General features: G+C 33.3%; 2 protein-coding genes across 2 annotated transcripts in view; both read right to left on the reverse strand.

Annotated features, from left to right (window-relative positions):
- The window catches only part of LOC125826298 (uncharacterized), a 445,897-nt gene that overhangs the window by 230,479 nt on the left and 189,624 nt on the right, over positions 1-25,794 (reverse strand). The window lies entirely within an intron of this gene.
- On the reverse strand, positions 18,807-20,306 carry LOC125827321 (CEN-like protein 1). Its single transcript, XM_049506656.1, has 4 exons — positions 20,072-20,306; positions 19,569-19,630; positions 19,277-19,317; positions 18,807-19,182 (listed from the first exon to the last, which is right to left on the reverse strand). The coding sequence occupies exons 1-4, from the start codon at positions 20,273-20,275 to the stop codon at positions 18,962-18,964; spliced, it is 528 nt and encodes a 175-aa protein (XP_049362613.1). The 5' UTR covers positions 20,276-20,306; the 3' UTR covers positions 18,807-18,961.

The following is a 25,794-nucleotide window of genomic DNA, read 5'->3' on the forward strand; positions in this document are numbered from 1 at the left end:
AGTCAATCCTGCTACTGAGGAGGTCTACTCGGTCGTCTGTCAGGACCTGCATGCAGCGCCCCCATGCAATGGGGCGTCAGTACAAAATAATGTACAAAGTATGAAAGGTTGTGGACATAACCTTATCAATATCCCCTTGTCTTTGTAAAAAGTCACATAGCCCTTTTTGGCAACGATATAGCCCCGTAGGCAGCATATAGCCTTCTTAGGCAACATCATAGCTCTATGGGCTGCACATAGCCCTTTTTTGCATCAACATAGCCCTATAGGCAACACATAGCCCTCTTTGGCGTCAAAATAGCCCGTAGGCAACACAACACTCTTTGGCATCAATATTGCCCCGTGGGCAACGTATATCCCTCTGTGGAAATAACATAGTCCTATTAGACAACAGCATAGCCCCCATAGGCAGTTCATTGCTCAATAACTAACCACAATAGCCCCAAGGGCGACAACCAATAATTGAATAGGCTAAAGACGAGCAATTTAGCTATAAACAATATATATGAATAATCTCCAAGTCGTTCCTAACTTAGGGTCGTTCTTAACAGATTATGAGTCCCTAAAATAATGGTTTATAACCACTCAATCAGCCAACCACTCACAATTACATCTACAAGATCACCAACGTAAACTACCTCTAAGGAAACATGTCGATGAAGGGAATAACCTTAACATGCCTTTCCAATGAACGCTCGAAAGGTTGTAGTTCATTCACGAAAGTTGTTCCTTATGTCCTAAGCTTCGTAAACACCATATATACACAGCTGGTACGCACCTATAAATAGTTCATAATTAATCTTAAATCGGAAAATTTGCCATATTGCCCCAACTTGTCGAAACGTCCGTAGAAATTTATAAAAACAGTCATAAAAGAGTCCCGAGATGATTACCTTAGTTAATCAAGTTAAAACCTTGAAGAAACACCAATAACTACAAATTTATATCTTCAAAAACCAGCTCGAAACACAGCTAATAGAAGGGAAAAATGATTGCTACGTGTAAGGATTACGTTTCTAGGCACGGGGCAATGTTTAATGGTAGAAATCATTAAAAACTAACCTTCATAATGCTAGAACTCCATAGGAACTCTCTCTTAAGCTTTCTCTCTGGTTTAGAACTGAAATGGAATGTTTTCATGGCTTAATAACGTTAAACAAGCCGACATACCATATTTTTTACCCAACCCGAATCCGACCCGAATTTTGCCCTGGCAGTTCCTAGTAAAACCCTCATAACTTTTTACTCTGATGTTGGTTTGATACGGGGTTTTGTGAGTTGCAAACTAGACTCGTAGGCCTTCGATTTAATGGGTAATAGGCCTTCTAACTCTTTATATATTGGGAGAAAACATCCAATTCATTTGACCATAACTTTCGCCAACTTTTATTTCAGAGAAATCTTTAAAAAGGAACTTACGATAACTTTCGCCAACTTTTATTTTGCCACTTAACTTCAAAACTTGAGATACAACCCTTGAACACTTAAAATATGACATACCACATCATTTTTAATTTATTACTCACCCTCTTTTTCTTTCCATGAATGTACGGATTAATTTAGACGTTTAGAAAAGTCGCAATGTTACACGAAGTTTAAGCAATAGCCAAATTTAGTTAAATTGACAAATTAGGCTAAAACCTAAATAAGATGAATTAATGTTAATTAATTAACGAGCGTCTTTATCTTAACGAAATAAAATAATTAACTTAATTGTAAACTAACGATTTAAAATTATAACCAAAACTTAAACTAAACCAATTTAATAAAATACTTACTAAAATTAAAATCTTTTTGAGATGATTTTCAAAATGTTTATAAAATACGATAATTATATACAAAATTATATATATATATATATTACTTAAGGATTATAAGGATGCTTAAATTACTTGAAAGTAACCTAAAAAAAATATTTTTAACTTTATAAAAAGCAATTATTTCAAATCATTTGGAATTTAAGAAGCTCGAAAATTAATTTATATCAGGGAAGGTCAAAATTGGGTGTCAACAACTGATACTAAATTAGTATATATACATATTGTATGTGTATCATTAAGTAAAATGATACACAAAGTGATTAAATATCATATTTTGGACACCCTTGATAGAATAAGGTGTTGTAGTCCAGTGGTTTCAGATGCCTTGAAAGATCCCTAAGTGCTCATGTGTTCGAATCTCACTAACAACAATTTTCCCCATTTTTTTGACACCCTTTGTAAAATTCCTAACTCCACCACTGCATATGACCACCTAGCTACTAGAATAAGGATTTTGCAGCCATCATTTAACAATAATAATAAATGTGAATAACTATAAGCAACACTTTATATAAATATTACTCCCTCTTTTCATATTTACTTGTCCACTATACTATTTTGGAATGTCTAATTTATAAAATCAATGAATAATTAATCATTTTGTATCTATTTTATCCTTGTTGTTTTATCTAAAATAAGAGAAACCACGAGTTTTTAGAGACGCCACTTAATTTTTACAGAAAAAAATTAAGAAAACTGATTTTTCAAAAGATTAAAACAGAAATCTAATTAAAATATTAAAGGGGTTCGAGGTTCATATTAGCATTTCGAGAATGATTTGAAAGCACCCGAAATGCCCGCTAATACGCAATTATCCAGTAATTAACTATTTGGCTAGATGTTTAAAGAAATATGCATACTTGACTAAGTTGCAAAAATAAACAATTTTAAAACTTGAAATTATTTTTAAGGAAAAGAGAAATAGTATAAGAAATTATTTAAGTGACTAATTTTAAAGTAATTGAAGCAAGAAAAATAAACATTTATCCAAAATTTAGGAAAAATATAAGTAGTCAAAGTGGTAATCTTTTCGGGAATTGATATTAGGGAAAAAACCTTGAAATTAAATAAACACACTAGCATGCAAAGTCAATTAAATAACTAATAAGAGAAGATATGGGACCAAGTCTAGATTTTGTCCGCATGGGCCGGTATTTGAGCCTAATCTTGTTTTTTAGTCCTTTAGCCCAACACTTGGTACCTGTCCTAAAATCTGATTTTTATTGGGCCTACGGCCCAATTCCACCTGTCATAATCTAATCACAGAAAGCTGAGTTTCTTTAGGGCTTTGGTCCCGTTCTGCTTCAATACACAACATATACACTTAGTGTATATTGTTGTATATTCTTGGTATATCGACTCCAAATCTTGTTTGTCAATCTTTTGGGGACCTGCTCTTAAACTTTCGAGGGCAAGCTGACTCAAATAAAAGAATTGGGCCTCCATGACCCAATAGGAAAATGCAAGGATAGAGTCCATGAGGACCCGAGGCAGATTTGGCATGCAAAACGAAGTAAGGGAATGAAGTTAATATATAATCCAACCAACATAAATGCAGAAGGGATAAATTACTTCACTGAAGATGCACATTAACTCAAGAGTGCATAAATTAACACATAATTAGCTCATACAGAGAGACATTAAAATATAACAACTTTAAAGGAGCAATTAAGAGGGCCCAATAGTCACTAACAATTAATGAACCACTATGCTATCTAATAATACATATATGAAAGGCAAAATCATGCCATAAAAAATAAGAAATAAAATTTAGTATTTGATAATAATATTTTAAGGATGATTACCCAATCACAAAAATAACAAGAACCAAAGGGCATTGCAACTTTTACACCTCAAGCAGAAGAAACTAAATAAAATTATAGCGACACAAATGACAAATTTCACGAACATAGGAGAAAACATATTTACTAGAAATTGCATAGACTAAATTGTGTGAACAACATATAGCATACTTTTCAAAGCATTAAAGATCAACAAGAAAGCATAGTCAGCAATTTTGATTGCATTATCGGAGTGTTGAATCTAGAAATTACTCTAAGGCGCAATGAACTTCAAATCAACATGAGTGGGCAGTATACTGGAGTTTCGAACAAATAACACGAGCAACGGAACCAAAGAGAATGTTAACAAAACATATAGATATCAACACGGTGGTTCTTAATAGAGAATGCAAAATCTAGCAGTGGAATAAAGACATATTATAGTACTACACAACATATGACACTAATGGTGAATATTATTACTCATTCAAAGCAGTGACCATCAAACTCTTACAATTAACATATTGATCACACGAATCTTAGTATTTCCAGCCAAGACGAAGTCGGGCTGGAATACAGATAGAGGGAAACATGCAGGAAGGAGCTGACAACGATCTTAAAGAAACAAGAACTCGAATAACTAATCTTCCAAAAGAAACAAACCGATTTAACCGAAGAAAATATAGAGAAGATTGGACAAAGTGTTCAAGAGGACCAGTCACATATAGTAGGCAAACAGTGAGGAAAAAATAAACAAAAAGGCACCACTTATTTTAGATCATGTTTAGTGCATTCAAACAAAATCGCAAGCTACAAGCAGGAACAAGAAATTAGAAATGAAAGAAATACAAAGCAAGTAGACATTTGAGCAAACTAACTAAGACTACTGGAAAGATATTCAATATTTACAACTATGACAATAAAACAAAAATAACTCACAGTAAAGAAATTCAAGGAACTTAACAAAGGAAAACTATGAATGTTCAAACACATAAAAGAACTAGAGTATTACCTTTTGCGTAGCAGTAACCGGGACAAAACGAGCTGAATACCGAAACTTTCACACCACAACAACGAGAACTCTGGCCGAAACCCGGGAACTCAGGCGAAGGAACTTCGATGGATACTTATATGAAATTGAAAGTCTAGAAATTTATGGCTATATGAATACTATAAGCTTTGGTTTCTTGCTTAGTCAATGCCGCCTCATTCCAACATTTTTTCCAACCTATAATACTGAAAAAGTAAGGAGTTTATATAGAGGGGAGCTAGAGTTGATTTTGGGGGGAAAACAAATGAAAGAATTAGTTCTTTTCAAATTTGAAATTTGAATTTTCTTTTAAAGGATAACGAATATGCTAGGTTGAATTTGTACAATTTCTCAATGGAAACTTGAATGGAGCCGCTGATTTTGGAGCAAAGGATAAAGACGCATGAAGTTGGGGACACATTATGATGAAGGACAATTTTCAACATTCTTCGTACGAACAGATAAGAAGGGTGAGGGAGAGGGACACAGTTCGGGTCGATTTGTTGGGCTGCGATGCTGGACTGGTTTTCATTTATGGGTTCGTCCCGCGAGGAAGAAGACACAAGTGGGTCGGGTATTGTGTTGGTACTGCTGTTGTTATAATTTATGGGATGGGTCGGTTGAATTGGCTGAAAAGAAATGGTGTTGGGCTTCTCTAATGGATCAGATGGGCTGAAAGAATTGGGATGATGAAGTAAGAAAAAAAGGTTAAATTGGAAATTAGGATTGGCTATGTGGATTTAGAATATAGCCAATTGGGATTAACAATTTAGCCAAATTAAGTTAATTAGCAAATTCGGCCAAATCTTAATCAAGAAGAATTCAAACAAGATTAGATAACGAGTTTCTTAAACTTAATGAAACAAAATAATTAACTTAATTATAAACTGAATAGTTTAAAATTATCACCATAATTAAAACTAAAGTAAATTAACAAAATATTTAACTAAAATGTAAATTTTTTAGATGACTTCAAAATATGCTAATTACATAAGTAACTATATAAAACTTATTTATTATTTAAAATATTTTTAAAAAAAGTGACTTAAAACTAACTAGAAACATATTTGAATTTTATAAAGCTAATTATTTCAAATTGTTTGAAATTAAAGAAGCTCGATGATTAATTTATACAATGGAGGTCCAAAATTGGGTGTCAACAACCTCGTTTAACTTGGATTGATGAAAGAAATCTGAGGCAAATAAAATTGACAAATCCAATTTTGATCGACCATATCTTCATCCTTTAGGAAAGGAATTTGGTACGAACTTTAGGAATTATGGTCGAACCCCAGAATCGGGTTTCCTACATGTCTCAGGCTATATGAGAATTCAGACCACTTGTAGTTCGATACGCTTGATTTGACGCACGATTATGAAATAATTCAAAAGTTATCCCAATATCGAATTATGAAGAGAGCGGAATGCTTGAGAATAAGATTTAAGAGAAAATGTTGGAATACAACCAAGTTTTCAACACTGATCCGGCCTATATATCCCTCAGCTTAGGGAATCAGGTTGCTTGTAGTTCGACTCAATCGGTTGAAAAGAAAATCTATTATGTAAGATAACCTTTTGTTCTGGAAATGTGACAAAGTAAGTCGAGTATGAAAATGAGGCTTGCAACCTCTTAGCCATGAATGCAAAGCTCTTTACATCCATAATTAAAAACTTACACAGACATAATTTCCAAAGCTCTTGGTGTATTGTCACTCAAATTAGAAAGTTGTCTCAGGTGAAAATGAAAATGCTTCGGATGCGAAACTGAAACCAATAAACCTAAAAAAAAAAACCACATGCCTTCTGATAGGGGTGTGGTTTGATTGTGGTGAAAGTCGATCCTCAACTCGTGTCCTAAGAGTTTGATACTCCTCTTCGGACTATGTCTCAGTTCGCTGCTAAGAAAAAGATCCACGTTGTGCTGCATCCTTGTTGAAGTCGTCTGCACTTGTGGTTTGATTTGAGAATTCATCCTCTTTGATGCTCTCGATAAAGACTGAAACAAACTTGTTAGTAGAAATTGTAATTGAAAAAAGTGGTATCATCTCTTACGATACTTTTTAGTTATCTTCTTGCACGTTTCTGTGGATACGCCATTGTCTTAGTGTTTTAAAATCACTCTTGCTTTGAAAAATGTCATATCGGTATGTTCAGTATATGTATGCACACTCAAAGTAAATAATTAGTAGACATAGTGCCACTTTAGCTAGCGACTTGAGTCAAAATATGAAGAAAGATCATTCATATAACAAATAAGTATATTTTATGGATATGCATACACATCTTTTTAACTAGATGAGAGAATAAAGAAGTATTGAGATTAAAAGATAATGGATACCACTTTTGAACATTGTATGTTCATTACAACTCATGATTCGTTGAGGATTTGGAGATGACATTGTGTGTTTTCTGCATGGCGAACTCTAATGATCTTTGCAACGAGCTAGATGGCTTGACAATAATCCAACTGTAACGAGGTGGATGCTCGATAATATTCCAACTGTAACGAGGTGAATGGCTCGATAATAGTCCAACTGTAACGAGGTGGATGCTCGATAATATTCCAATATAGTTCAAAATAGGAACCTGAAAGGGACAAACAAATATATGAACCACTTATGGGGTAGATCACCCAACAAAACTATATACTAAAGTCTTTGATCAGCCAATCAAAACACATAATCCACTTATGGGGTGGATACCCAAAATTTTTTGACATCTTAACCCTGACATTATCAAGTAACACGTATGCCTAAATTGCTATGTGCCAACTCATACTAAAAAAAACTATATCGACATATATGCAAGTCGTGACTACGATTCTCTCTTTAAAAGATGGAATTATCGAGGTGAATGACTCAATTCTTTCACATAAAGATTAAAGTCACCCCCGTCTTCCTTGACAAACTCAATAAAATTTGAGTTTGTTGCTGACATCTTCAATCGTTATCGAAAACTTGTAACAGTTTGATAACTTCGACTGTCATGAGGATATTGTGATCTCCAACATCTTTTTGATATGATGGACTTGGTGATTTTCCCTTGCAACACTTCTAAGATAGTGTCACTTTAGATCATCTTCATATTTGATGTCAATTTCACATATGATCCTGACTTACCAATATTATCACCTATAAAGCTTGACACCAAACATTAGTATCGACGATGAAGTGAAGAATATAAGTAAATATAAAGTGTTAGATTAAGTCATTTGGCTTATCAAGATTAGGTTATGATGGGCCTAATGGTGACTTTGATCATGACTCGTTACTAGCGATCCTCCAACACGTTGTTTCTTAAAACTTTGAAAGAACCTATTAGCGTTTGTCTTCATTATTCTTGCAAAATAAAAAGAAGTTGTTTATAAATCACTTAAGGCAACATAAAGAAATAAAGATAAAATGTGATGGAGAGTTTTCGAAGTTCTGTTGATGAAGCCACGATGGGTGTGAATGACGCCTTTTGTCACAGTTGACAGCTTTACATTGCCATTTTTCTGACTTCGATGTTCCTGCATACAAAGAAAAATTCTTAGTTTGAAAGACTGATTTGTGTTGGTCTTGTCTCCATGCTCCTTCATGCAGTTAACTTGCACACTCGTCTGCTCTCCAAAATGTAGTCGTGGTGGAATTTTTGAGGACCTTCCTCAAAAAGTTTGTCCCGATCTAAAATATAGAGGAACTCATGTAACTTGCTTTATTAACCCGAGGTTGCTCATTCTGGAATTTTGAGGTATCTCCTCAAAATTTTGTCCCAGTTTGCTTCAATAATCACAAGTATAAGTCTATTAACAAATGACATTTTCGTGGAATTTTTTAGATGATCTCAAAATTTTTGTCCCTGTTGCATATTTCAACATAATTTCAGACTTGATTCTCTAGCAAATGTCATCTTGTGAAATTTTTGAGGTCCTCTAAAAAATCTATCAGTTGTATTTTGATCTAGTCTTGACTTGTTAAAGAAGTCCATCTTCAAATAAATTTTTGAGATCCTTTAAAAAATTCTATCCAGTTTCCATTACAAAAGAGATGAAAATCTTATTGGAAATATGACTGAGCCGTTGTGGCGCCTACATATTCCATTGAAGAAGGAATCAGGTCAAACATAGTTCCCCCTCTCAAGGATTAACAAAAATAGGAAAATTTGATAAGAAAACGATCGAGGCCGACATAGGCCGCCTACGTATCTCATTTTGGAGAATTCAGGTCGAACGTAGTTTAAGTACAGGAGGAAAATATTGAAAATATATGAATAGGTAGCCGAAGCCGATACAGACTACCTACGTATCTCATTCTTGAGAATTTAGGTCAGACCTAGTTCATTACAAGTAATTCGCGATAAAACGGAAAAAAAGAGATTAAGTATGCATTTTCGAAAGAAAGATAACAATAACTTCGTATGCAAAAATCTGGCCAATGCTGGGCATACTTCTTTTCAACCTTTGATGGTGAATATCTTCAAATGACTCTATTCAGAAATGTCTTGTACTTACTCTTTAGCATCTAATAAGTTATCATTCGGGGAGGCTTAATCAATATTGATTAAATTGTTTTTTTATCATGTTTTGAATTTTGTGCTTGAGGGTTGAACAATTCTCTGTGTCGTGTCACACAAATCCTGAATCATAAGCACATTTATGGTCAGCCCTGTAAAATTTTCCCAAAGGATTGGTTGTTCTTCCTTCTATAGGATGGAGCATACCCATTGCTTTCAACTTTTCATAAAGTTGAGTTTGAGATTCCCTTGGTGGTGTAAAAACATTAGGAGTTTTCCTAAAGTTTGGACGAGGGAATTGATTCTGATTGACATTGTGGTGTCGATAATTCCTTTGTGGAGTAGACCGCATGTGGGTAGTCATGACCATATATACCTCTTCTTCTTTTCCTTTTGACATATTCATATCACTGATTCAGGTAGCTTTGTCATTAGTTCGCAATAAAGCTTGTGCCCTTTCCAGTCTTGAAACCATCTTCCAAACCTTCTCCCACCTTGGTGATCTCAACAAATTTTTGTCTCATTATGCACAACATTCTTTCATGGTACTCAAGCTTTTGAGTTCGAATAAACATTTCAGTGATTTCACGTTTAGACATAGGAGGTTGAGCTCTTGCAACCTCTTTTCTCCAACGAAGAGCGTACTCTCGATAGTCTTCTATAGACTTCTGATTGATTTTCTCCAAATAGAAGCGATCAGGGACAACTTCTACATTATGTCCAAATCTTTCATTGAAATCCTTTGCGAGTGCATTCTAACTCGTCCATCAACAATGCTTCATTTTTGCCAACTCCCACGAGTTGATCACAATAAGCTATAAGATGTGCTAGAGGATTTCCAGTTCCATTAAAAGTGACGAACTTTGGTACTTTGAACCCTTCCGGAAGGTCCAAATTTGGATAAATGCATAAATTTTCGTAGTTCAGCCCCACAACTTCTGAAGAGTAATCAAGTTCTTTTATCACTTTTGCAATCTCTTTCTTCATGATCTGCTTAGTATTTTCCTTTTTGGCCTTCCACTCCTTCTCCTTCTCTTCGTAGTGGTCAAGTTTAGAATAGGCAGTATAGTGAAAGTGTGGTTCGGTTTGGACTGGGATATCAAAAGTGACTTTTGGAGGTAAGGATTGAGCGCTTAGTGGATTTTGAGTGCCTTTTACAGGGATCTAGTACATGAAAGTGGATGTTTGAGGATTGTTGACATTTAAACTTTGAAATGGAGGGAAAACTTGAGGGTTGGGATTCAGGCTTTGAAGAGGATGTGGTGTTAGACATGAAGCGTTGGTGTGATGAAGATTTGGGATAGTTAAGTCGATGGTGGAGGGATTTTGAACAGGGTTGGATGGTGGGTTATTTAGGACATGTTTCGAGTTAGAATTCAGAGGAGGAAAATGGAGTGGAATCATTCCATCGCTTGGATTATTGATATCGACAACCGAAATTGACCAATCTTGGTTTTTTTGGAGCTCAACCCTCAACTCAACAATTTGTTGCATCAATTGTGCAATTAACTCATTTGTTCAACGGTAAGGGGCTGGACTATACCAATTTCGATCTGGCCAATATTCTCACTATTCTGAGTCATTTTTCTTTTTCCTTTCAACAAAATTCGATTGGGGAAGGAATATTTGAGAACTTTGAATGTTTAACCAATTTTTCAACACAAATCAGTTTTGAGTACATGTAAAAGAAAAATAACTCAAAAGGCGAATGTGTTAGTTTGTGTAGGTGATGAATAATACAAGATATCATACAGAGGTGCAAACACACAAGAGTTGCTTCATTCGAAAATAAACTAGCCCGCAAGTATAGGGTAATTGCTAAATAAACAAGAATTGTCTATTTGATTTTGAGATTTGAATCAGAAATGTCGACTTGAGTCGAGACAAAGTCGATTGTATCTTTCATTGTCGTACTTCTAATTTTCGATTGAGATGTAAATCTAATCTCTTTGCAAGAGTTGGAAAAAATAAAATTTCTTTAAAATGGGTACCGAGCCTTGAAAAGTTGCCTACGTATCTCATGAACGAGAATTCAGGTCCTACGTAGTTCGATTCTTGAATCTCTTTTTGATTTGAGATAAAGGGCTAACCTTTTTTCTGAAATGAGAAAGTAAGATGTGAAAAAGGAAGTTCGAATTTTGTTGGGAAACTAAAGACTCGAAGAGTATTTTGATGTAGTATTGATAGTGACTTGATATTTGTGCTTAAGATTTCTAAAAACAATTTGAAGAGGAGCGAGCTAGAATATATCCAAATAAAGCAACATAATCACACAAGCAGTTATAACACATAAACAGTTACTGCGCATTTTAAACAAATATTGAGGGATGTATACATCTTTTGAAACATTTCATTTCCCCCAAAACCCGAATTTATACAAACTTTGTGAACAACTGAATGGGGATACATAATAGGGGAAATGAGATACAAAATAATCAGTCCCGCATAGGGGTACAATCCTAAACTGCGCTTCCACGGAAGGTCTTTCACCTTTGATTTCTTGTCATCTCTGGATGTCCACCCTTTGGATGGAATAATAGCTTGTATAGCTCCTTATTCGACTAGAACAAACTATCAAACTCCCAACCCCAAGGAACAATGGTGTGCCAAACGATTTATACAACCTTCAAATTTAACCACAAAATTATGAACGTTCATTTAGGCCATGGGCCATTTTGGACTCAAGGTGGTCTCTCTGATGGGACCAACACACCTTGGGTATTGAGTCATCTTAGGTCAATGCGCTAAATTTTAGGATTTGAGTTTCGTTCTACACTAGTTTGACTAGGAATGAACTTTATATTTAGTGGATCAATGACCCAAGCGGACTACTTGGGATGGGGAAGTTAATGATAGTTGACTATCCAGTAGCCAACTACATTCGCCAGGGTGCCCCGAGAACAATTTGGTTAACAAACGACTGCGACCGCATAATCGTCCTTTAATTGAAAAAATAAAAGAAATGTTATTTGACGGAGTATGTTATGCCATGAATGAAACAGTTTAATATTAAGAAAATTTAAACAAATAAACAAGTATACTAACAAATAATAGGTTAATTTTAAGGTTAGAATCCAATTGACTTTCCCAGCGAAATCGTCATTCTGTTTTATCTAAAATAAGAGAAACGACAGGTTTTTAGAGTCGCCACTTAAATTTTATAGAAAAAAATTAAGAAAATTGATTTTTCAAATGATTAAAACAGAAATCTAATGAAAGTATTAAAGGGGTTCGGGGTTCAAATTAGCATTTCAGGAAGGGTTTGAAGGCACCCGAAATGCCCGCTAACACGCGATTATCCAGTAATTAACAATTTGGTTAGATGTTTAAAAAAATATGCATATTTGACTAAGTTGCGAAAATAAACAATTTTAAAACTTGAAATTATTTTTAAGGGAAAGAGAAATAATATAAGAAATTATTTAAGTGACTAATTTCAAAGTAATTGAAGTAAGAAAAATAAACATTTATCCAAATTTTAGGAAAAATATAAGTAGTCAAAATGGTAATCTTTTGGGGAATTGATTTTACGGAAAAATCCTTGAAATTAAATAAACACACTAGCATGCAAAGTCAATTAAATAACAAATGAGAGAAGATGTGGGCCCAAGTCCAGGTTATGTCTGCCTAGGCCGATAATTGGGCATAATCCTACTTTTTGGGCCTTTTGCCCAACACTTTGTACCTATCCTAAAAATCTAATTTTTATTGGGCCTTAGGCCCAATTCCACATGTCCTAATCTAATCATAGAAAGCTAAGTTTCTTTGGGGCTTTGGGCCCGTTCTGCTTCAATACACAACATATACACTTAGTGTATATTGTTGTATATATATTCTTAGTATATCGACTCCAAATCATTTACGTCAATCTTTCGGGGACCTACTCTTCAACTTTCGAGGGCTGGCTGACTCAAATAAAAGAATTGGGTCTCCATGGCCCAATAGAAAAATGCAAGGATAGAGTCCATAAGGACACGAGGCAGATTTGACATGCAAAACAAAGTAAGAGAAAGAAGTTAATATATAATACAACCAACATAAATGCAGAAGGGATAAATTACTTCAATGAAAATGCACATTAACTCAAGAGTGCATAAATTAACATGTAATTAGCTCATACAGAGAGACATTAAAATATAACAATTTTAAAGGAGCAATTAAGAGGGCCCAGTAGTCACTTAGTCACTAACAATTAATGAACTACTATGCTAACTAATAATACATATATGAAAGGCAGAATCATGCCATGAAAACAAGAAATAAAATTTAGTATCTGATAATAATATTTTAAGGATGATTACCCAATCACAAAAATAACAAGAACCAAAGGGCATTGCAACATTAACATCTCAAGCAGAAGAAACTAAATAAAATTATAGCGACACAAATGAAAGATTTCACGAACATAGGAGAAAACATATTTACTGAAAATTGCATAGACTAAATTGTGTGAACAACATATAACATGCAATTTTGATTGCATTATCAGAGTGCTGAATCTAGAAATTACTCTAAGGCGCAGTGAACTTCAAATCAACATGAATGGGCAGTAAACAAGAGTTTCGAACAAATAACACGAGCAAAGGAACCAAAGAGAATGTTAACAAAACATGTAGATATCAACACGGTGGTTCTTAATAGAGAATGAAAAATCGAGAAGTGGAGTAAAGACATATTATAGTACTACACAACATATGACACTAATGGTGAATATTATTACTCATTCAAAGCATTGCCCAGCAAACAATTGCAATTAACATATTGATCACACGAATCTTAGTATTTCCAGCCTAGACGAAGTCAGGCTGGAATATAGATAGAGGGAAACATGCAAGAAGGAGCTGGCAGCGATCTTAAAGAAACAAGAACTCGAATAATTAATCTTCCAAAAGAAATAATCTGATTTAGCTGAAGAAAATATAGAGAAGATTGGACAAAGTGTTCAAGAGGACCAGTCACATATAGCACGCAAACAGTGAGGAAAAAGTAAAAAAAAAAGGCACCACTTATTTTAGATCATGTTTAGTGCATTCAAACAAAATCGCAAGCAACAAGCAAGAACAAGAAATTAGAAATGAAAGAAATACAAAGCAAGTAGACATTTAAGCAAACTAACTAAGACTACTGGAAAGACATTCAATATTTGCAACTATGACAATGACACAAAAACAACTCACAGTAAAGAAATTCAAGGAACTTAACAAAGGAAAACTATGGAATTTCAAACACATAAAAGAACGAGAGTATTACCTTTTCCGGAGCAGCAAACGGGATGAAACGAGCTGAAATCGAAACTTTCACACCACAGCCCTCTCCCTCCACTTCAGCTAGTTTAGTCTTCATTCGAGGACGAATGGTTCCAAGGGGGAGATAATGTAACACCCCATATCCGAAAAAGACCAAAAATGTAGATTTTTAAAAGTTGAAGGCGGAACCCACGGTTGCCATCCACGGATCGTAGGTCAGACCACAGCCCGTGCTGGTGGTCCGTGGTTCACCACTGCAACCGCTCCCCAAACCCAACTCAAAATTTTGGCTAAGTCTCGACCCACGGACAGACCCATGGTCCATGGTCTGTGTCCGTGGATCGAGGCCTCCTTTACCCAGCCTCTAAGGGAAATGATTGCCGACCAGTACGGACCGTCATTCAATCCACGGTTCGTAGGTCTGACCGTAGGTGAGGGTCAGCAGCCAATTAGATGAAAATTGTTGATTGGGTAAACTTCAAAAGGTCATAACTCTTAGCACAAAAGGAATTATGTGTCCTATGACCTATGATATGATAGATAATTGAATCATCTTTTCAACGCCACCAAGTTTGCTTAAATCCAACCTCTGAGTAAAAATTTATGCTCGTTTTAGCGAAGCCCTGTCGGGCAGACTTGACCTACGACTCCAATCTACAGACCGTAGATCGACCTACGGCTCGTAGATCCTGTCAGTCGATCACTCCGACAACAGTTAAGTCAAGGGTCTTTTGGTCTTTTCCTATTTTGTTGGACCCCTAAGCTACGTCATTTAGACCCTAAATTATGAGGTTTTAGTCAGTTTAAGCCTAGAAACATAACTAGAACTAACCTAAGTCAAATCATTAATCAAAACTTAGAAAAATTAAAGCGTAAGAGGAGAAGAGAAACCAAGAACCCTAGTTCAAGAACGCATCAAGATTCCATCAGTTCCAGCCCCGAAATCTAAAGATTTCTCCATGGAATTCGTCACCAGGTATGTGGTATTTCACTAGTGGGTTCCTTTCACCCATTAGGTCCCTAGTTTTCAGTCAGTTTCTTAATTCTCTTATTATGACTAGACCTAGGGTTTCTTGAATGTTAGAATTATTGGGTTCTTAGCTGTTAGAATGATCGAAATCAAATTAGTACGTTAATATTCAGTTTCATGCATGAATTCCAGAACCCTAGCTCTGTATTTCTTTAGTTCTTGAATTACACATGCTAGGTCAGATATTTCAGTTATTCAGTTATACATGCCTCAGTTATTAATGCATCAATATCAGTTAATTATTGCATTCTCAGTTTGCATGTTCAGTTTGAGCTATCCAGTAACCTACAGAAATTCAGTCATAATGTGTTAATTACTTAATCCATTGGGAGTAGCATAATATCGAGTTGGACTAGGGTTCAACGTACCCAAATAGTCCCAGAACTACTGGCCACGTAGGTTGTAACTCCCCTATGTGGGCATTATTTCAGTAATCACGCCAGCATGCCTCTATACCTCTGACAGGGTATATTGGGTCCTCTCAATGTGACGTATACACCGGACGTCACATTTAGCTCATGCGGTTTTATTGTCGGTTATTAGTAGCTCCCACAGTTCAGTCAGATTCTATTGCATTGACCATTTATCAGTATATCTAGTATTCAGTTTCAGCATGTTATAAATTGGTCATTACATTCAATTATCTCAGCATTCAGTATGTATATCATGTTCAGATTATATCATTGCTTATTTGCTTTGTTCAGTTATATGTTATTTCAGCTGTATTATGTCCTGCATGCTTAGTACCTTTCAAGTACTGACGCATACTCTGCGCTACATCTTCTCGTGATGTAGGTTCAGGTTTTCAGCATCTAGATCACGCTTAGATCAGTTCCCGATCTCCAGTTCAGTATAATCTGTGTTGAGTCCTCATTCTCCGAGGACAATAGTCATGAGTTTCTTTTCAGTATTTTTAGTCCTTTAGTTTCAGTTTTGCTAGACTTAGTTAGGACCTGTACCAGCATATCTAGTTAGTTAGAGACTATTTTCAGACATAGTTAGATTCAGCTTAGTATTGAGTTAATATCTTTTTTTTATTAAACTCATCAGTTTTCATATATCTCAGTTATAGTATATGGGTATTCCCCATCTTTTCATTTTATTTATAATTTAGCTTCCACATCAGTTTATTATCTTTAGTATGTCCATGATCATGCCAGCAGGATTAGCTTGGGATCATTTGTGGTCCTAGGTCCCATGTCCGTGTCTCGGGGGTAGGCTCGGGGCGTGACAATTTCGGAGCAAAGGACAAAGACTCAAGGAGATGGGGACACGTATGATGAAGGACGATTTCCAACATTCTTCGTACGAACGGATAAGAAGGGCGAGGGAGAGGAACGTGTTTCGGGTCGATTTGCTGGGCTGCGATGCTAGACTGGTTTTCGTTTCTGGGTTCGTCCCGCTAGGAAGAAGACACATGTGGGTCGGGTATTGCGTTGGTATTGTTGTTGTTGTATTTTGTGGGCTAGGTCGATTGAATTGGCTGAAAAGAAATGGTGTTGGGCTTCTCTAATGGATCAGATGGGCTGAAAGAATTGGGATGATGAAGTAAGAAAAAAAGGTTTGATTGAAAATTAGGAATGGCTACATGGATTTAGATTATAGCCAATTGGGATTAATAATTTAGCCAAATTGAGTTAATTAGTAAATTCAGCCAAATTTTAATCAAGACGAATTCAAACAAGATTAGATAACGAGCTTCTTAAACTTAACGAAACAAAATAATTAACTTAATTATAAACTGAATAGTTTAAAATTATCACCATAATTAAAACTAAAGTAAATTAACAAAATAATTAACTAAAATGTAAATTTTTTAGATGACTTCAAAATATGCTAATTACATACGTAACTATATATAACATATTTATTATTTAAAATATTTTTTATAAAAAAAGTGACTAAAATTCTCTAAAATAACTTGAAACATATTTGAATTTTATAAAGCTAATTATTTCAAATCGTTTGAAATTAAAGAAGCTCGATGTTTAATTTATACAGTGGAGGTCCAAAATTGGGTGTCAACACTTGTTATTAAATGTTATTTATTTTTCAATCTCTAGATGGCTTATATTTAAGAAGGGCGATTTGATAAATTACCCCTATGATTTACTACTTCTTAATTTCTGTGTCAAGTCAATAGTGAACAACTATATATTGTTGGATAGAGGGAGTACTAAAGACTAAGGTTGTTTATAGGACAAATTGGATAATTTCGCTAAACGGTTTGGCCTAACAGAGCTAGTGAACCTACAAGATATCGGTTGGTTCGGTAACATATTAACAATTATCGGTTGGTTCGGTAACATATGAACGCACCTTACAAAAAGGATGACTTGAAGCAGTAACAACATCGAATGGATAATTTGATCCAGATTTTCAACTGGTTGTCGTATTTTCATTATCCAGTGGAACCATATTTACCAATGACTCGATAAATTGCTGCATACTTTTCATTTACATATCTTCAGTGCTTTTTTAAGTTTGTTGACTTGCTCTCTATTCTTTAAAGAAAAATAGATAATTATTGAAAAGTAAATAGGTTTTCATGGCTTTAGCTTTAGTTTTTAGGAGTTAGGACTACCAAAAGAAAAATATATAATTACTTTTATATATTACGGTAAAATATTAAATGAGCCTAATATACATCAAATAAAAATGTAAGTTTGGTAACTCTTAACGGGTTAATGGTTTATCCGATAAGAAAAATGAAAAATCCGCCCCCATACCAATAAGCCGTTAATTATAAAGTTTTAATATGTTCCCCAACCGTTTATTTGATAACTCAATACCAATAAGTCAATTTTGCGCTTGACTTATCGTTTATGGTTCGGTTTTGAACACCCCTAAAGACTTTAACGACTTTCAATGTAATATTAACTCAATTATCGTTAAATATATCTGCAACAATAAATACAGTTAAAAAATTTATTACTACTAAATATCTCTTTTGATGTATCGACCTTGAAAAACTATAGCTCCACCACTTGCACAGTGCCATGTTTACTAACGTTTCTTGTTAAAATAATTCGTGAATTGCAGTGTAAGTAAGCCAAGAATTTTTTATTTATTAATATATTGATATTGAAAATGATACATGTATATTATTAATAAAATACTTATATATTATTATTTTCAAGTTTCAACCAATACATTAAACTAGAAAAAACCCTTTGAAAGAGGTAACATGAAAGACAAAGTAATAATAAATAGATACGACAAACAAATAGATAGCGCGCCGCAGGTTATTAAATGCAAAACGAAAAATTCTGCATACGCTACTGGTTATAACGTAATTAGATATCCATCTGGATAGTGCAGATCGATATTTAATTTACGTAAATTTATTTTATTTATTGATGTTGCAACCTTATTGGCGGATAGCTCACAACCTCCATGATGCACGACTATGACTATGGTTATTAAATGCAAACAAAAAAAATTCTACGTACGCTACTGGTCTTATAATATAATTAGATATCGGTCTTGATAGTACAGACCGGTATTTAATTTGCGGAATTTTATTTTTATTTGTTGATGTTGATGTAGTTGGATAACGTTCATCTTCTTCTAGCAGCAGTTTCTCTTTGGGCATTAAAGTAGACAGCAGCAACAGGGGAACCGAATTCATTTTCTGCTGCAAATTTTCGAGTGTTGAAATGATCTCTTGTTACTGGTGGTTTCACTGTTTGTCTTCCTCTATTTTGCCTATATAATACGAACACGTATCGATGAATCCCGATCACTGGTTTTGGACTATCGTAGCTCACTATCTCTTTTCCTGTATGAATTTGATGTATTACTACGTGTAGTCTTGAAGATATAATTAAGTAAATAAAATGATAACGAAATAGTCAACTTAATTTGGTTATTACCAAAAGAAGCATCAGTTGAACCAGGAATATCTGTCACAATCCTGCAAAAGCAAAACCAAATTTAAAGCCCATGCAAATTGTACATTAATTAATTACTAGATGGTGTTATCATATTGATAATGCAAAAAAAAATTGCAATTTATAATATTTTTCTTATAGATTTTGAATATTTAAATTTTTAGCTTAAAATATCGAATTATTATAATATAATGTAACTTTAAAAATTAGTCAAATTAACTTCTAAAAAAAACGTAACATGACAATTGAAAAGAAACCGGGAGAAATTAATTACCAGTGGAGGTGTTCCCTTAAGTAAGGATCACTAGGACCTGGAACATCTGGATCAGTCATGATCTTTTCCAAACAAAAGAAAGACAACAACATAGTAGTTAGAAATTTACAATTAAGAGATTTTTTTTTTAAAAAAAATAGATAATCTGAAAATGAGACAGAGTATGGTAATACGAATCAATGAGAAATTTATGATATAAAATATGATATATATATATATATTTATTTTTTTAACTCAACTCACTGAAATAACACATGATGAAAAATAGATTTTCGTTGAAATATAGTACTGGAAAGCTTCCTAATATTTTTTGTGTGAAAATACTTTACTCACAAATTCGATCAAAATATTTATTGGAATTGTCACTGAATAATTTCAATGAGAAATTTCATTGGGAAAATAGTACTAGTGGATATTAAATTTAAGAAAGTAATGAATTTTTTTAAAACTTACTTAAAAAAAAAAAGTAAGACAACCAAAATTGAAACTGAGAAAATACATACGAGTGTATAAGCAGATCTCATGTCTTCACCACCAATCTCCACACGAGGCTTAGAAGCAATGATAGGAGGCATGAGTTCATGACCATTAAACACTTGTTTGCTTCCATTATATATCACATTCATTTTCACACTTGGATTGAAACTATCAACTACTTCTCCAATCACTCTTGCAACAATAAGTGGTTCAATATCTCTACAAGACATATTGATCCTTCCTTTTTTTTGGTCACTTAACTAATTATTGTGTGGTTTTTTAGTATAAGCTATGCAATAGAGAGAAATATGGTAGTTGGTTTGAAGAATGTTACTTGCAAGGAGGACTTTATATAGGACATTAATTTGAGGTCGGGTGGCTACAAGGAAGAATGTTCATCTAAATTTAGTATTTTTTTTATGTGAAATATAAATGATTAAATAAATTGATAATCTTTTAAATTTGTCAATGAATATCTTTTAGACATTTGAACTACGGTATTGAGTATCTGAGCATATGTTTAGGGATGACAATGAAGCGGTGCGGGGCGGGGTGGGGCGAGTTGAGCTTAACCCGCAAAATTTTTAACCCGCCCTGCATATTAACCTTTTTCATTTTCAACCCGTCTCACCCCACCCCACATAGATCCGCTCCGCATGAACTCGCCCCACATAATTTTTATAATATTTTTTTTTTCTAGTTAAGTTTGATACTAAAATTAAAATTCATACAAATAAATTATTTTTTTCATTAAGTTGTATTAATTCAATAGGATAGTGACTTAAAAAAATATTTTTAAGAGGTCAATTAGGAAACATGTAAGAAATTGTATTTTTTTTTTATTGAACTATTTTCATTTACTATCTTGATCATTTTAGTAGCTTTAAAGAAATTAATTTAAAATTAACTTTGAACCCACATAAAGTTATGCTCCGCCCCGCATTAATTTTTTTTTTAAAAAACCCGCTTCAACCCTCCCCGCACAATCTTAAACCCGCCTCACCCCGCATAGTCTTAAACCCACTCCGCCTCACATCCGCCCTGTCCCATTGCCATCCCTACACATGTTAATTTGTTCCTATTAGACACTTTCAATTCAAATAAAAATCTTTTGAACGTACCTATTAGTTGGTTAAGTTAACTACATAAACTATGTCACCTCCTTTATATTATACACATTAACCTCAATTGAAACGGACCTGAAATTTTACTCCTTTTATATATATATATATATATATATATATATATATATATATATATATATATATATATATATATACACGTGTTTAAAGATTGGTTGGGGGGGACAATTAAAAGTGTCACAAATCGAAAGGTTTACATATGGAAAAATTCGAATGTTCTCTAATAACAAATAAATTTCCAATATTGGTAAATTCATGACGGAAAGAGAAACCACTAGCGACGGTAGAGAGTGGGGATAACTTTATTTATTTTCTATGCTTCCTTCATTTCCATTTCCAGCCCTCAAGGAAATTAAAGTTGATACGTATCTAACTATTGAGAGAGAGAAATAATTGATTAACATGAAAGCTTCAATTGGGGATGATTTAATTGTGCAGATAACTAATTTTAAAGAATATGCATATATGATGATATCTTTAATAATATATGGTATAAAATATTTAAAATGATAATATATGTAATTAGTTAAAAGTAGAGATAAGGTTAGTATATATATATATATATAATAGTAATATATGTCTAATAAGGTAGTTTACCCTTTTATGTATTATTTGTGAACCCAAGTGAACCATAATTTCTCCTTTTGTTGGTTCAAAGCTTATAACAACTTATAGACTTAAGTTTTCACAAATTAGCTTTCAAGCAAGAAGCATAAGAGAAAAGGTAAAACTTGTCCCTAAGTGGTTGAATAGACCAAACATCACCTCTAGTGAATATGTGTTCCCTAGTTTCTATCATCTAGGGTGGTAATTGCATTTTAGCTTCTTCTTCAATGAATCTAAACATCTATTCATATATTCCATAAGTAGCAAAAAAATATTGGCTTGAAGTCCCTAAAAGTTTCAAGGAGAGAAGTTTTAGGGATTAGGATTTTTTTAAAATGTTTTTATGAAATTCAGTATTTTGACATACACGTTATACTCTTATACTTTTCTGCTTCAACTTAAGTGACACTATTTTTTAGTCTTTCCTAAGAAGAATATCTTTCTATAATTAGAAACAATTCAACTTTTAAAGTTTTCTTAAACATCGTGAGAAGTCAAATAATGTCAATGCCAGCATACAACTTCTTATTCCTTTAGTCAATTTTTTTAAACACATTTTAACGACTCTTGGGTGGGTCAGGGGCTGATTAACACCCACCATTCCTATAGTCCATTGACTTATTAGAATGAGGAATACTACTTTTTGAATTTGAAAATAATATTTTAGACAAAAGGGAACTCACCTTTTGAGTTTTGAGGTTCTTATGTTGTGTAGAAATGAGAAATGGAAAATTAATCTTATTATGGAGGCAAAAGTACAATATTTATGTTGCCTTGGCACGGATACTTTGTTAAATTTAGAAATGACAAGACATCTTATACAAATTCTTGGCCCATTTGCTAGCAATTATTGAGGTATGTGGTTGTAAATTAGGCATGTCCATAATTATAATTTGCCTACTCTAATGAAATATGAAACACAATTTATGACTGTTTAATTAGTATGTTTGATTTGACATCACTTCTTACTCTTTCTATCCCAAATTGATAATTATTCTCAGATCAAAATATTTGTCCGGAAATAATTGTTGTTTTAGAAATTCAAAACTAAAGTGGACAAGTATTTTTAAATGGAAAAACCTTTTGGCCAGAAAATTTGGCCAGGTAAAATAACATATTTCACATTATGTTATTTTATCTTTTTGAACATTTTTATCATTTTAACTTTAATACCTTTTAATTAAAAAATGAAAAAAAGATCAATTTATTTTAAAATAAAAAGAATATTATAGACTTTTTAAACTTCTGACCAAATTCTCTGGTCATTTAGAATATTATAGACTTTTTTAATTATATATGCTCTTAATAATCAATAAGTAGTTCTTTTTAATATTATTTAATCCTCCAAAAAGACCTCTAATAAATAAGAATAACTTAGTAAACCAGAGGGGGTTAATATTCCTCAGGAATGTAAAGTTATTCCTGTATAAAATAACAAGATATGCAACTAAAAAAGTACGAAATCAAAGATTTTATTTATCTTGAAATTTATGAACAAAATGAATTGAATTAGCTCCTAGGATACGGAGTCACCTTTGTCAGGGAGCGCACCCCCAATGTGGGACTTTTCGACACAAATTTAAATTTAGTCGAACTCTAATGTGGGTAAAATAAAAAATAAAATAAAATAAATTATTTTGTAAGTTCACTACTTTATAAACTACTTTAGTAAGCTATTTGTAAACTTTTTATGGAAGCTAATTGCAGAGCTACACTCAGCTACTTATAAGCTATTTGTAAGTTGCTTATAAGCTTCTTCAAGAAGCTATGAGAATAATCAATGGACATTAACCAGTGTATTTATAATATTTCACCTTTGATGTTCATTAATAGATAATATAGCCCATTAAAATCTTACTAGAAAAAATCTAGTAAGAAAAAAAAAGTACATAAATCTAGAATACGTATTATTAAATGTCTCATTAAAATTTTATCAAGAAAAAATCAATGGGACAAAATCTTGATTAAGACAAAATGAGTGCAATGTATATTTTACATTTTCTAATTAAAGAATCACATAATTCTTAAAGATGATAGTATATTTTAATTTTGTATATTAGTCTATCATGTGTTGAGGTTGACAGTGACTTTATGATCAAACTTGTCAAGTTATCATTAGACGAACGAGTTAATCATTTGTATCTATATAGTTACATCGTCATCATATAATATTGTTGAAATTCCTTACATGGGAACAAATAACATGTCTATCGATCAAATGAATGTCATTACCATGTCTAACAAAAAATACTTTACAATACTTGTTACGATACACACGTTCATACCGAGAATTCATTTGCAATAGACAATTGTTTTTTCATGTAGGAGTAAAACTGTATCATGTTGATAGTTATAGCAAGATATATAAATGCATCAATTGCACAAAGATCTGGTAATTATCAAGATTTATCATATTGATAATTATTTTCACGTTGGCATGTTATAATAAACGTAAAATTCATATTCTCAGAATCTTTTACAATATTGCAACATATATTGTAGATAACATTGTGATATATCATTTGTATCTATTTGCAATGTGATATAAGATATTAATGTATCATCACTTCTATTATTTTTAGGTATCTAAACCTCTTATAAGGTTTCATAAAGTGTTATGTCGTAGTTTCATTCAAGTATTATGATCATTTGCTCCTTTTTCCCTTTCAATGATTATTGTATTTGAAATTGATTAGTCTATCAGACTTTATCATTTGGTGACAGTTAATAAAAGCATTTGCAACTCAAATATGAGATTAGTTTTGGATCAACAAATGCATTTGAAATTTGATTTGAATAATCTTTGGATGAGGATTAATTACACTATTTATAAATCGTTAAGTGACCGTCTTTAAGGAAGTGAGGGAATTAAGTCGGTAACCCAATTTTGTTTTAGGTATGACAAGTCTATTTTGCACTTGAAGTGAGTTTGAGTTTGCTTGATCGTCTGTAGGATTGTCCACGCGATTAAGGACTTTCTTTATTCTATCAATCTTTCAGACTAACTCAATAGGGTTTGATACCTTCAAAGAATAAGGCGAATGGAGGGCTAATTCTGAAAAATAATAGGCCCTTTCTTCAGAATGTAAGATTAAATACTTTAATACATATTAGGATCTTGAACACGATAATCTTACATAGAGATCATTAGGGGCACATACCTGATGCGGAAGACATCATCATAGAGAGAAGCGGAAGTGTTAGTCGTAAATTGGTTTCTACCTCCTTGTCCTAACTTTATGTTACCACAACCGTCAGCGATGGAATTATTGTAGAGAATATGTGATAACCCTAATGGGTGGAGGGAGGACCAATTTATAGAGGTTATGAATTAATCTGGCACGTCCATCAAGTAACCAATGTACGGACGAGATTTACTCCTTATTAATTATTATTTATGGTATTACTTAGGTTACAAGTAAACTTGGGCCATAAGTAAGAAATAATTAATAATAATTCTTACATTCTCCCACTTGGCCCAATGACCATATATCATTAATATTTAATAAACATTAGTTGCGCATACAATAAATCTCTTCTATAATGTCCATCATACATACCACAATATAACAAACTACTAATGCGAGTTATGACGGTTGTACATAAATTTTAAGCTACATACTTCCTTCCATATACTACTACATTAGCAACTTATCATACTAGGTTCATAAGCTATAAAAACATATAACATTACGGTCCACAATAAAGTCTCATATAGACATATCTTGTAATATCTCAAAGCAATAATGTGTACACCATTATGAGAAAAAAGAAATTCATTAATGTATATCAGAAACACATAATTGACCTCAGAGTGTTAAAACATCATAAATGTATCAATCATAAGTACAACCAAAACCCATTCTTTGAACATGTTCTTTAAATGTCTTTGGTTGTAAGCCTTTGTTAACGGATCTGCAATCATGAGATCAATTCTAATATTCTCAAGTAACACTCTTTGTTTATGAACTTCTTCCTTAACAGTAAAGTACTTTAATTCC

Source organism: Solanum verrucosum, unplaced genomic scaffold (genome assembly GCF_900185275.1).
Source record: "Solanum verrucosum unplaced genomic scaffold, falcon-dt-bn FXZP01001106.1, whole genome shotgun sequence".
Lineage (NCBI taxonomy): Eukaryota > Viridiplantae > Streptophyta > Magnoliopsida > Solanales > Solanaceae > Solanum > Solanum verrucosum.